We start from the raw sequence: 14,705 nt of genomic DNA, 5'->3' as shown, positions 1-14,705 counted from the left end.
CTGGCTTCTGGCTTATTTCCATGTGCAGTTCGAGGTGCTGGTTTTGACCAAAAAAACTCTTAGCAGTTGGGTTTCTTCTGGATTCCTCTAAAAAACAAACAAAACAAAACAAAACAAAAAACTGTTAAATGGGAAGATCTTGAAGGGAACGTCTTTTAAGTGAAAAGCCCTCAACTTATAACTTGCTTCCCCTGAGCACTCATTCAGTTACTTGGAATATTTAATTTGTCATTTGTTTGTCAGGCCTTCACATGGCTGCTGGACTAAAGAAGAGAAGTTTTGCATCTCACTGGATAGAAAGGATAGGTGATCTAATGTTTTGAATGCGTTTTTTAATTATTCCTGCATACACTCACATCATAGGATGAAAAGCCACTATATAGCAAAATGCAGGAGTTGTTAAAAAATTAAACCAGAAAATAATAGGTGAGAGCATGTCTGAAGTATATCCAGGATAATCCAAGTTTTATTTGCAAGAAAAACACTGGGTCGATGCACACACAGAAGGATATAATAACCTATGTTTATTGTCGGTTTATGTTAAAGTGTGGGAGAAATACCACTGGGATCTTTTGGTCTGTGATACTGAAAGGAGTAAGAGGTGATTTATTTGTATATTTTGGACAGCCTATAATGATGATGAAGAGGATGATGATGATAAAAGAAAACAGCAAGGTAGCACTGACAGTAGGACAGAGGAGGAAAGGGTAGGCTCTTGCTCAAGGTTCATATTACTAAGAAACGACTGGACAGTAATAGAGGTCTGTTCAAGAGCTTTCTGTCTCAGAGTCTAAAATGCCTGTTTTTAAATCTCTTCTTAGAAAACTTCATTGTACGCGAAACTACATCCATCTGAACCTGTTCCTCTCTTTCATTCTAAGAGCAATCTCTGTTTTAGTCAAGGATGATATTCTCTATTCCAGCTCCAACACAGCTCACTGTCCAGAGGATCAAACCTCATGGGTAATAAACCTCACTTGCTACCTGATATAATACTGTTGTGTCACTAAATTTTCCTCTCTGATCCTTTTAAATATTTAGGAATACGAAGCTGTCAGTGTAGATGGTTCTGTAGATAATATGATGACTAGCAAAATGGTCTATTAGAACTAGCCAGAGAAAGAAGGTTGCAGCACAAGTAAGAGAAGATAATGTTGGTTTGCATGTCCATGCAAGGACAACATGTCATCTGCCGAAACAAATAATGACCAGCTATAGCTCAGAATAAATACAGCCACTGCATTAATCAGCTGGGAGAGTTTAAGACAAACAGAGGAGTGCCATCAGCTGGGAACAATTAAAGGCAGCTCATCTGGAAGTGTTCCAGTGGCTTTATCAGGGGTCCAGGAATTGGACAGGTATCAATGAAGGGAGAGAAATGAGTCAGGGAATTAAATATTTACAGAAGTTGTCTTTATTAACTCCTGTATTTTCTGGCTATGACAGAAGTGTTGTAATCTGCATTCTTGGCAAGCTAGTATGTTTACTGCATTTTCATGCACGGGGATTAAAAAAGTCTCAAGTCTTGCTGTCGAAAGACTTGCCACTTTATGATATTCCCCACTCTCTGCCTGCATTGTTTCAATCAACAGTGCTCCAGAAGAGCTCTACAAATATTGCTGAATACCTTCTGAATTTAATTTACTACAGTTTAAGCTTTTGAGAAGAAAATGGAAGATTTTTTTATATTGATGAAGCCATATTGTCCCAAAGCATAAAGTTTTTAGCAGTGACTGCCAAGCTGTATGTATGAATTCATAATCTGGGATGTTTCTAATGAAGACAAATAGGCTCTAAGTGAGTAGACCCAAAGTAGGCAAAGTAGTAGGCAGGCTGCCAAGGGTAATCAAAAGTTCTTAGGTCCTTGAAAGATTAGTCAATGGACTCTCAAAATACTACTTGATTTCTGCAATTTCTTTTATCCTCCAGTTATTCTTGGCTGTAGAGCCTCATATTTTCCTATATGAATATGTCCAGTTTTGCGGACTGTTCAGTAATTTCTGTTGCATTATGTGTAGGATGATCTGGCACCAGCTTGGCAAGGCTGTTTTGTCTTGCATTGGCTGGATGCTATCTTTCTTAAGTAACAGCATGCAGGGTTTGCCCCTTTTGTCACATGTTTGCCACGTTCCACAGTTCTGCTGCACACACAGATGTCTAAAAGCACACAATTCAAAATGCAATGTAACTAGGTCCTGGATCTAAATGACACAGAGCCATAATTTTGGCTAACTCTTTACTGACAGATACTTTTGCTGTTCAGCATCTGGAAATACACCTGATACAGGATTAGGTGCAAGAGGAAGGGAAAATATTTTGATGCAAGCTTCTGGTATGTAAATTGAGAATATAATACAGGAGAGTATTGGAATTTAAAAGAGATTACAAAAATTTTAGACTTTGCTAATCTGACTGAAGGTAGTCATAAACTTAAAAGCAAACTTCAGCTTGCATTTTGAAATGTTTAATTTTCTCCATGTTAAATTTTCTGGCCCATTACTAGTCTGCAATGGATATCCCTTTAGTGGATACAAAGTCTAGCGGTAAGATTAGTCTTACCAAATGAGATGACTGAACTAAGCTGTTTCTCTGAGCTTCTGTCTTTCTCACTGGACAGTTTATCTCGTCTGGTTTAACAGTCTCTGGACATGCCTGTCTCTCTTCATGAGCTGTATAAGGAGCTAGCTGGTGCGTAGGTGGCTAGCTTTCACCAGAAACTTTGCTTGTAGCAGCTAAATTAGGTGAAATGAATTCAAGCCTTTGGACTCTTACTTAGTTGTCTATATAGGCACGTACACAGGCATAAATACAGGCGTGTATGTTGCTTGGGTTGCACAGAGATATCTGAGACACTACAAGGGGCTGATGGGTACAAAGAAGTATCTCTAGGAGGTCTACACCCTTCTGGCTTAGCAGCTGGTGACTGGGGTCCCTGAGAGCATCTCACTTCATAGTAGACACCTATGTTTAGACAGAGGAATCAGTCACTAAATGAGTAAGTTACCTACTTAGGTATTTGATGTACTTGAAATTTTAACAGAAACAGGGGAGGTATGAAGGGTATTTAAAATGGGGAAGGGAGTAAAGCAGGCAGAAACTAGAAGTTTTATTTAGTCTATTTTGTTTAGTCTATTACATTCACTGTATCATCACATTTCTCAGCTCAGACTCAGCAGAAACATTTTTGTGTTCAGTTCTTGCATCCCAGATTCCTGCTGGGAAGTACCAAAGTAGCAGCAGCCAGCACTGTGGAACATCGGCAACACAGACATCTGAAAATTAATTCTGAAGAGCAACACACAGACTATAAGTATATTGGGACTTCATTTTATGATACATGCTTATGTGTTTTGTTAATTAAGAAACACTAAAGCATTTTCTAAAGGGAAAACATAATTTTTAAAAATCCAGTCAACTTTTTCTTCTAAGTCTACTTGGGGTATTCGTTATGTAAAGTTATATTTTTCACTCAGTTTCCCATTTAGCCTTGAAAAATTCATAAAGCAGTTTCTTTGTTAATTTTTACGATGTTAGGAAGCTAGCTGGGATTTTAATGTATTTATTAGCCACCTAATAGATGATCATTTGATCTGGCCATTCATTAACTTACTATTGCGAATGTATGCATTTATTGATAACCACCACCTTTTACAATATTTATGCTATGAAATTTTCAAAATTTCTGAGCAAATTTGCTATGAGAGCCATCTAAATAATTTTTTTATAGTTTTACATATACAGTAACATTTACAATGTCTCAATTTGCTTGACTGAAGAAAAAAAATTTCTACTGGATCTGGATTACTAGTATTACACGGAGAGTTAAGACCTGTAGGGTATATTAATAACGGAATAATACAGCATCTTTCCTGCAACAACTTTGATCCCTATTCTCATATTTCAGGTGGGCTGCAAGGCTATTTTGGTGTTTTTTCAGTATGGTGTTATGGCAAACTTTTACTGGCTCTTAGTTGAAGGACTTTACCTCCATATCCTCCTTGTGCTAATATTCTCTCCCAACAGACACTTCACTATCTACCTGCTGATTGGATGGGGTAAGAACTTAAAACACCTTCCAATAACGTTCTTTTTTCTGTGTGTATGTATTAGTCAGGTTCAATATTTCATACCAAGGTAGTCTGTTGGGTGACGACTTAGACTCACCAGTTCCTCAGTTCAGCTCCAGCATAGGTTACAGCCCCTGTACCATGCAGACAGCAGGCACAAAACTGCTGAAGCAGAACTGGTAGCTTGCTCCTTGGCATGGCTCTGACCTGTGCCAATCTACACAGTGCCCAGGGGTGGTTCAGGATATCAGATGGTGCAAGGACTGCTGCTGCAAAGCATATGATTCAGGCTGTCCTAATCTGGGAGGAAAAAGAAAGTTTAGCAGCACAGCCACAGGCGATGCTATGCTATTTGCCTTTTTGAAAAGCCCAATAATATTGTCCATCTGGTTTTAAATACATATGTTCTTTTCATTTCCAGAAAGTGCAATGGTATTTATACGGAGCACTTTAAAGCTTCCTTTAATAGGTAGTCATAAAACATTTAGGTATTGCTGGGAAATGGGAATAAACCAGTGTGTGGAAATGGTTCCTTATGAAATGATTTACACTTTGGTTTTATATTGTAGTCCTTAGAAGTGCATTGGGAGTGCATAGCTTGTATGTGTCTCCCTGTAGGTCACTCTGATAACTTGAAAGAAACCTAAGAAAGGCATGTTCTTTGTGTATTAGTCATTATCACTACATTTTTATAAGAAATAAACCCACTTCCCTGTAGTCTTTGTTTGTGATACATTGCTTACATCACATAGCTCATTAGATGGGCCTCTCCCTCCATTCAGTAAACTGTTTACAATATGCTGTATGTTTGGGGAATAATTGGTTACTAATAGGCTGAACTTTTTTTTTGTGGACTTAATGTTTTTGTGATCATCCTCTAAACATCTTTGGATTTTTCAGGAATTCCTACCATATTCATTATTACATGGACAGTGACACGGATCATTTTAGAGGACACTGGGTAAGTGTGTGGGGGAGAGAAAGCTTAAAGCTTCCAACTGTGCCCATACAACCCTTGGCCTTGGATATGGTGGTGTTCACACAAAGGTAGTTTACTCTTCTGAAGGGGATGAGGACAGAACTGAAATTTCAGATATGGCAATAAAGGGAGAGGTGTTATGGAGCTCTTCAGCATGCTGTTTATGCTTACTGTTTATTTGAAAAACTCTAAGAGCAGGAGAGGGCAGAGATAGGTTATGACTAACATTATCCCTTGAGACCCACGTTTAGCACTACCTGCTTTGAAAGTCAAAATAATACTTAAACCAGCAGTGGGGGTCCTTGGGTTCAGTGCTGCAATACAGTGCAGTAAGATGCTGGGTGTTTAATTTCCTAACTATCAACTCAAAAGATTGAAATCTAGGTAACTTTGGGTATATCTGAATTACATTTCCAGAAGTGAAGCCACATGATGTAAGCGTAGCTGAGATGCACATAGACAGGTAAAACTATGACTGACTAGAGCTAGGCCTGGCTCCTGGCACAGGAAGGGGAACTGAGATAACAATTCTGTAGGAAAATCAGACTTCCTGCTCCCTGCTGGCCCCAAGGAATGGGAGAGCATTCCTAGCTAGTGGGACAAATAGTTTTCACACTCCTTTTTTTCAACCTGACTAATATTTTTCAGTTGATCCTGGAATTAAACTTAGAAATCATGTCCTACATGATTTCTAAGTTTTCTTTGCAAGACCTCTAACATGTAAACCGAAGGCTGACTCCTTTTTCGTTTGTCATTATGAGCACAGTTAGAGGAACTCTGAAGGGTATTGCCCTTGCTTAGGATTAATCATTCGGAGTACTTATTCTAGAGTATTTGGACCAAAAGTGCTGAGCCCACAGCAAAAATTAAATTCTCAGTTTTTCAGACAAAGTTCCAGGTTCAGTCTCACATTTTCCTAAACTGGTTCCAACCATCTGTAACCTAATTATCCCACAAGGAATTATGAATTATGTAGTTTCAATTGTATCTATCAGTTGCTTTAGATCTTCCTGCTACCCAGAGGCTGGTGTTAAGTGCTTATTGGAAAAGTGTCCTTATACAGAAAGTGAAACTAAGTTTGGTGTCCCTAAAACCAGTCTGATGTTTTAGCTGATTTGAATATGCTTATTAAAACCAGGGAAATAAAATTAAAAGCGGAAAAAGATTGAGTGCCAAATTCTAGGCTAGAATGGGCATTATTTTAGTGTGCTTTGACTTGTATATTCTCCTCCTAGGTCTTGCTTGCCAGATGATATTAATGTCAACATAATTTTCCCTCTGTTTTTTTTATAGTTGCTGGGATACAAATGAGCATGGTGGTCCCTGGTGGGTTATACGAATACCAATTTTAATTTCTATTATAGTAAGTAAACTTTGAAGCATGAATTATAGATCAGTTCAGCATTGTGCAGTGCATGTAGCTGTTATTCTTTACTGCTAGTTACAGATAGGCAAGAATTCTGTTTTAATGAAAAGAAATTGCGCTGTAGGAGAAATGTTAAACAGATGCCAAGGCCATTAAAATTTGTTGCCTTCAGAATTTATCTGCCTCCTATTAAATGAGTGGTTGCTTTTATTTGTATGTTGTTCTTTAACATCTCTCCTGTTTATGAGTCTGGGGGAAGCAGAAACCTAATTATACTTTTCAATGAATTGCAGATTTGATTTTGCATGTAAATAGATAGCCCTGCAATTGAGAGTCTGATATTATTGCAGCCATAAAAAACTATGGCTGTGTATATCTTTCTTTAATTGGTAGTCTACTGAAATATATATTGAACATAAAGTATTTGCAAAAGTATAGCATTTGAGAATGTTTCATGGGGCTTTTCCTATGTGGAACTCATTAGAATTACTGGAGTAGCATAATAAAATTCCTGTTCACTGTGATGATTGTGTAATTAACTTTGGGCATAATATACTATGGTTATATGTCCATTTCTGAAAACAGTCACAGTGCACATTAATACATTTCAGATAAACTTGCTTTATTTTTAACGTTTAGTTAGAAAACTTAGGGCATTAGTAGATTACACAAGGTTTCAAGAGTCCACATCATGCTTGGGCTTGCCTTTGAATCTGTGCCTGCTGAAAATAATTTTGAGACAACTTCCTATCATCATCAGAGTGAATTCTACAGCGTTTAAAGAGAAAGCAGAGTAGGCATGTGTGAAACGACATAAGGACACAAGGACTCACAGAAGAGATGTTTCATGATACGAAGAAATGGACATGCAACAGAACTATAGCATGAAGAGAATGCATGTATCTCAAAGGAGCTGGAGAATGGGAGATGGTCCAGAATGAAGAAAATATGCTGAAAGATGAAAGTAAAACAAACCACCTGGTGTTTGCAGAAAGATGAAAGTCTGTTCTCTGGGTGTTCAATTTAAACAGCTGTTGTAGACAGCTGAGACTTCACGTGCCAAAAAGCAGTGCTTCTCCAAAGAAGTCCTAGACCTCGAAATGGAAGTTACCCAAGTGCTCATTGGCAGACTTGAATTGCAGCTGGATCTTAGGAAAGCTGGGAAATAGGTGTGAGTTAAGAAAATGGAGTACTGGTCAGTCAGCAAAAGTCCAGTATATCATAAAACATGGACCAGAATCATTGTTTGAGGCAAAGGAATAGTCGTACTCCTTTAATTTTTTTAACTGTTCTGTTACTGTTTTGATATAAAGTTATTGTAAGACATAGGGAGACATTTTGCAAATGACCTTTTTTGGCTTGCCGGGTGCACACGTTTAGGATCTACTGTCTCCTTCCAGATATGTTTCTTCTTTTAAACAACATGTTTTAGGGTTGAGAGCAACTAAAGATGGCCAAGTGATTCTGCAGGGTGTACCATGTGAAGCCACTTACTTCTCAGATTAGATGATTCTTCAGCTGTTTCATCAACTACATTTTGCATTTGGAAAGTTAGAATCATAGAATCATAGAATTGTTATGGTTGGAAGAGACCTCAAAGATCCAAGACCTCAAGTCCAAGCTTCTACCCAACGCCACCTTGCCCACTAACTGTTAAGCTGTGAAAGGGAGTTGTCGAAGCAGTGACACTCACCCTTTCCTGCTGGATAAGTAACGTATTTTGTTGGAGTATCGAACTACAACCAGCATGTTTATTGTGGCAGCGAGGATGCTATGCAAACTTCCTGCTGTGTGAAACAGAGCGTGCATTCATAGAGCAAGAGGAGCTAATGAAATGTCACGTAATTGATCATTGATGAGTGAAAAACACTACATTCATGAGAATGTAATTTTCAATATACACACACCATGATAAGCCTCAACTTTTCCTGTTACCTTCTAGAAAAAATAGAAGTTGAAGATTCAAATCTTTGAGTAATGAGGTCAGTGCTGCTGCCATTCAACAATGAAAACAGATCATTGCAAGTTCTTTGGATAGGTGTTGTGAAAGCGTCATGATGTTTCTCAATAGAAGTACCATGTACTTAACATCATACTCACACAGTGCCTTCAGTCTGCTTGAGAATGTAGGAAGACAGAGAATGGTGAGAAGGATGACCAGCAGTAACAAATGGCTTCAGTAGTAGGAAAGACATCTGTGTAAGTACTCAATGAGCTGAACATAGGAAAACTCTGAAAGATGAATTTCAGAAAAATAAAGGAGAGCAGAACACCTAAGCTGAGAACTCTCATTAACTGTCTTATGTAATGGCATGAAAGAAAGCTCAGAGTATGGCCTATTGAAAATCTTTAAGAGGAGGAAGAAGAGTGAAGAAAAGAAGAGTAGAATAAATCTGATTGGGAGGATGATGCCGTGAATTTACTTTTGAAAGACAGAGGAAATCAAGCAAAGGTTTTAAGGAACAATGATTTAGACACATTAGATTTAACAGGAAGTCGACTCAGTCTTCATGTCATATTCACTCTCTTCTATCAATTTCTGTGTTAAAACTCCAGACATTTTCACTGCTTAGAAAACTCTACTTTCTATAAGGTTATTATCCAACAGTAAACAGTATTGTGAGAGCAAGTTCTGAAGTCACTTTCTTAAAGTGGGAATGGCTTTGGTTAATTCAGTGTGTCAGAAACCTTCCTTGGCACCTCCTCCTGACAATTTTGGCTTGAGAGAAGTTATTAGGCAGGCTTCCATGCTTCATGCTGTACACATTTCAGAGTTATTTAATTGGGGGTGACTATTCCAAACAGTTAACGTGGTGTTACCCATATTCTCCATGTAGCAAATGCCTCCACAGCTGCCTTCTCCATACTGCCACTTGCATAAAGTGCTCTCATTTGGGAAGGAGTGGTGGCAACAGTACTTCTGTCACATCAAAGTAACTGAGAAATGTTTATCTTGTTATCTCACATTGCCAGTAATGTAAGGGACTAAATAGCAAGAAAGAAGCAACATGAAGACAGTTTAAATGACACATACTCAGGCAATGTGTTTAGACTCAAAAACTTACTGTTAGAAGAAGTTAATCAGTAGAAAAGGGTACCAGCAGCATCTTGCTGTTACTTCACTGAAGAGGCATCATTTGTCATCACTCTCTTGCAGTTTCTCTACATTCACATTATTTTCTCATTTCCCTGTTATTAGGTGTTCATTGAACAGTATACATATTCTATTTTATTTAAAGACATTACGCTCAAATGATTTTATGGGACTGAAAGCTACAAGACTAAAAGTAAAATTCCTGGGCATTATTTGTTTCCTATTTTGTTGAAACTTAGTATTCTAAATCAGACATATACTTTAAAGGCATTTAGCCAATGATCAATTCAATAATAATCTTAGAGAAATTAATTAGCTCCACTGTAGTAAGTCAGTGGCAGTTGCCGCCTTTAGATCTTAATACCCAGTTTCAGCTGGCTGGATTTACAAGCTCAGTAGTGCCAAGAACTGTTACAAACTCCAAACGAGAACATATGTTTTTCATTAATCCAAGATTGTGCTTACAAACAGAAAGGTATGTGTTTCAAAACAGACTTACAAGTAATACATGAATATCAGTCAAGAATGTGTCACCTGACTGTAGTTTTGCAGATTATTTGGTCTACAGAAACCAAATAGATGACAGTTTATTCTGTTACAGTAGAAACTAGGGATGCCTGTGAAGAACAAGAAGTTATTCTGCCAATCACTTTGCAAATGCAGAATAAAGATTTTTCCTTCTCCTCTTTTGTGGCTAAAAAATATGCAATGAAATGGAAGCTCTCTCCTTGGCCACCAATACTGGCTCCAGAGATTTTGGAAGGAGGGCACTTCTGACAACTGGGGCTTTCTAAGACTTTTGCCAACCAGACTAGAACTGGTGGCCATGCAGAGGTGCACTGGACGTAACAACCCTAGTGAGGCAGAAAACAGGCAATAGGACTGACAGTGTAGAGCTTGATGTGTTCTGGCAGGACGTACACAACACCCACTGCTGAGTTGATTTGCCTGACTTGATAAGCATTTCTTTGTGCAGCGTATTGAGTGGAGAAGTCAGAAATCACCATTACATTTGTTTTCTTTGCAGGTGAATTTTATACTTTTCATTAGTATTATAAGAATCTTACTGCAGAAGTTAAGATCTCCAGATGTTGGAGGAAATGACCAGTCACAGTACAAGTAAGTCATGTTTTTAGATATTATATACAGAACTAAAATAATCTCAGTAGGATTTCCTTTGCTGAAACATGCTACCAACAATTGCTGTGATACTATAATTACATTTAGTTCAGAAGTGGTTTAATAGATCGCTTAGATGTGGTTTAATAAAGATCTTATCACTATGCTGAAATAGAGATGAACATAATATTTTTTGTCAAACACTAGATTCAATAAAAAATATGCAGTTTCATAAACACCATCAAGCTATTCTTGAATTTGAGTTTAATCCATGAATGAATATGCTGATACAACAAATACAAAGAGTAATATCTTTCTTTTAATGTATAAATATTTCATTTTGACATAACAAAAGTTTCAAGATCAAAACACTTTGCTTCAACCTCCTTAAAAACATTTTTTAAAAAAATTTTGTTTCTAAAATACTTTTTGTTGTGATATTTACATGTATTTTAAGAGCTGGAAAGAAGTTATGTTGTTCCCAAAAAGTAAAAAAATGGAATATAATGTTTTATGTTGATTTAAAATAGCATCTTTATTATTCTAGAGGAAAATGAGTGTTTCTGATTTAGTTCAACTTCATTTCTGTTTAGGCTTTCTTCTTTTGTGTTTTGGTTTGAACACCAAGTCCTAACATCCATTGTTTCCACGGTTTTATGATCAAGAAATGCTGGGGGGCAATTTAAATACATTGCTAAAGTTGGATTTGTTCTTTGTTATATTGCCATATCAGTTATTGTTGTTTATTATAATAGCTGCTGGATACTGTAATCCAGAATCAAGAGTCTGTTGTAGTAGGTCTTATTTTAAAGCCCAGATAGAGGCACTGAGTTTGACACTTCATGATGTTAATACGATACTTCAATGACAAAACCTAATGTGAACACTGAAAATTCAAAACCATGCAAGTGACCTTGAAAATGTGCTCCTGGATAACACCGTTTCTTCATTTAAAAAATACTGAATTCCTGTCCTAAAAACAGATGAAACATGGTGTGCTAAAGTAAAGCATGTCTTTAAAATCGAGAGAACTAGGACCTTATGTGTTTTGTAAACAATGTGACACATTTGATGCAAAAAGTGAAGAATTCTGATGCATCATGGAAAAGGTGACATGACTAGATTGACATAAGGCTTTACTTCATAGAGCTACAAGGTCCTTTTTTGTGTTTGCTGCTTGAATTAACTAAGTATGTGAGAGAACCAAATCAACCTAGATGAAATTATGCAGCTGACACATTGTTATTTAGCAAAATGACCGACCTATGGGCAGGAAATCACCTCAAGTTTACTTCTTGTGACAGGAACTTTTCTTTGTTTCCGTGTGGTATTTATGTATTTTATGAAAACGAGCCATTCCGTTCCTATCAGTCCCATCATTTTCCACAGTTTACGGTAGCACATCATAGTATAAAATGTTCATTAATAGCAACCTTGTCCTTCATTATTCAGCCCTGTGAATTCTTTGCTTTTAGCGTTTGATTGCCTGATTACGTTTGGATTGAATGGTCTTTAGCTGATACCCATGGGAACAGTAGATTAACCTCCTCAAGAAATACTGCACCTGCAGAGCAAATTAAAGGTCTGGAAGGCTCGTTTTTCAAAATGCAAATGCATTTTCTAAAATACAGAGAAGAATAAGGCTATTTTATCTGCCCCTTTCCTTCACTAAAGTGTAAGTGCAGTATAGAGAAGGTAACATCAGCTGGAGAAAAATTCTTAAAACAAGAATGGAGTGACAGAGAAATATGAGTCTAAAATGAATACTACTCATGCAAGTCACCATTTTTCTTCCCTTCCTCTGTCCCACTTGCTTGTACCTGGTTCCATCCTTTTTGTTGCTGATTTTGTTTTTGCAGTGGGTAAGATTAAGTTCAAATAAAATCAGTTTTCCTTTTCACTTGGGAAACCAGGAAATTTGCTGCCATTGTCATCTCCTCCAGTTGTAAATGAATTTCTTCTGCTAAGGAAATTCTATTTGTCCGGCTTACTGGTATCACCTTTAGATGTGAAGGTTTTGCTATTCTTGAGAAACTTTGCTGTCGGAACTGATTATTTCCGTATAAACAGATGCAGCCTCTGGGACATTATGAACAAAGGAAGGCCATGAAGACTGACACAGAAAAAATAAAACTGCTTGAAGTACCTTGACTTTTCTGTTAAAATAGGTGAATTCCCAACAGCATCCTTTCATTGTTGAATCAAGTTATACTCATCAAGACAGTCATGAATTATGGGACTCAACATAATGACTTCTTGAATTTTATCTGATACCAGACATCCATAATCATGCATGACTGGCCCTGTATGATATATAAAACTGATGTTAGTAGAGTGAAAAAAGTGACAGATAAGAGGTAACTAGTAATTCATCATTTCAGTGGTTTCACAGGCAGTTTGTCAGAGCTGCTTTGCTTAATACTTTGAAGATCTCCTTCCTTAACTTCAGTAGTGTCTTGTGTGAAAATGTGTTATGTAATTGACAACATTAAAAATTAGTTAATGATATATGCTTAATACCATGAGTATAGTTAAGAGATTTTAGTATTTGGGGGTAAATCTGAATTTGCTTATGAAAATTAACATCAATTAATTTCAAAAGGGAGGTTTTACCTTCCACGCAAGTGGATCTGTCTGTATGACTTTGCAGGAAGGCATGATTCCTTTCCACTCTGAACCCTTAATGCTGGGTAAAAAATACATTGAGAGATCTGATGGTAGCTCACGACACCTTGTCGAATGTGGTCCTGTGGAATCATGCAGTCAAACCCCATCCTCAAAAACAGTGCCATGAAATCAGGCTGGGAACTGGGGATGTATGTCAAAGGGACAGAGCAGATGGCAGGTCCTACACCCTGCTGCTCTCCAGAGGGCAACTGAAAAAGGGTCTTTTGGTTCAGAGAGGCCCTGCAGCCTTTTACCAGCTTTTGGAAGAGCGCAAAGTCACCAAGATCAAGTATAACGTGGAATTGCAGACGTTAATTTCTAAGGTTACTATGTGGCTAATCTCATAGCAAGACTGAAAGGAAAACAATTTGCAATAAATGACTTTTAGTAAGACTTTATAAATCTGAAGTCATACGAGTTTTATATAAACAACATTGCATCAGGTTCTTAGCTTAGTAAGCAAGAGCTTATCATTGAACTCCAGCTTTTTCTCTTTTATTTACCCAGGAGACTTGCAAAATCCACGTTGTTGCTTATTCCGTTATTTGGAGTTCACTACACAGTGTTTGCTCTGTTTCCTGACCGCAGTTCCAATAATTATAAAATAATCTTTGAGTTGTGTTTGGGATCTTTTCAGGTAAATTTTAAAGTTTTTATTCAAAAGAAGTTTTATTGACCTAGGTTGGTGCTGCCTACTAACTAAGGAATATTATCTCTTCCCAGGGGTTGATTGTTGCAGTCCTGTATTGTTTTTTGAACAGTGAAGTAAGTCTCACCTTCCCTGCTGAGGATGTTAAATATTGTTTTCAGTAAATATATAAGTGCCTCTATAATTCCACTCTGGTATATGAAGTTGTTTTAGAACATGTTTGCATTCCTATTTGTAGAACATGTATGTGGCAGTTTCTATGCAACAGGAGAAATTAGTGATTTGGGGGAAGAGTTAAGAGTTGTTTGAAATCTAATTCCTTGCAAACCAAGGTGTTAGTAAGTGTGCCTTCTGTTGTGATGTGTCTTAATGTGATCTAATTCTAGCTTTGTTACAAGCAATGGGGATTGTGCAAGTGAGGTGCAACAAGTCTAGAAATTTATCCAAAACTTGAAACACCATTTAGTAAGTATTTAAGGGTAATCTTCTGACAGAATCTAACCCCTAGAACAGCAGCAGATTTTCAGAAGTGCTTGGCATGTAGCAGCTTTCCTAATTCAACTGAGGAAGATTCAAGGAATTCCTTGTGATGTCAGCCACTTTTTAAGGTAGAATATACATTAAACAGCATGCAGTGTCTGACAGGAGCAATCTGTCTGAAGAAGATGCCTGCTTGCACAGGGAATTGACATTCAGGTTTTCTGCATGGTATTCATAGAATCATAGAATCATAGAATTGTTTAGATTGAAAAGGACCTTTAAGA

General features: G+C 37.3%; 1 protein-coding gene across 1 annotated transcript in view; it reads left to right on the top strand.

The window, feature by feature from the left end:
- Positions 1-821: 821 nt before the first annotated feature.
- The window catches only part of VIPR2 (vasoactive intestinal peptide receptor 2), a gene marked incomplete at its 5' end in the record, with an annotated part of 15,662 nt that continues 1,778 nt past the window's right edge, over positions 822-14,705 (top strand). Inside the window, 7 exons of the mRNA XM_009696752.1 lie at positions 822-963; positions 3,905-4,055; positions 4,968-5,028; positions 6,340-6,409; positions 10,534-10,625; positions 13,800-13,929; positions 14,016-14,057. Of these exons, the coding sequence (XP_009695054.1) occupies positions 822-963; positions 3,905-4,055; positions 4,968-5,028; positions 6,340-6,409; positions 10,534-10,625; positions 13,800-13,929; positions 14,016-14,057 (688 nt within the window). The remainder of the gene's footprint in view (positions 964-3,904; positions 4,056-4,967; positions 5,029-6,339; positions 6,410-10,533; positions 10,626-13,799; positions 13,930-14,015; positions 14,058-14,705) is intronic.

This window comes from Cariama cristata, unplaced genomic scaffold (assembly GCF_000690535.1).
Source record: "Cariama cristata isolate BGI_N322 unplaced genomic scaffold, ASM69053v1 scaffold43, whole genome shotgun sequence".
Lineage (NCBI taxonomy): Eukaryota > Metazoa > Chordata > Aves > Cariamiformes > Cariamidae > Cariama > Cariama cristata.
Note: the sequence above shows the minus strand (reverse complement) of the source record. Positions and strands in the feature narration are given on the sequence as shown.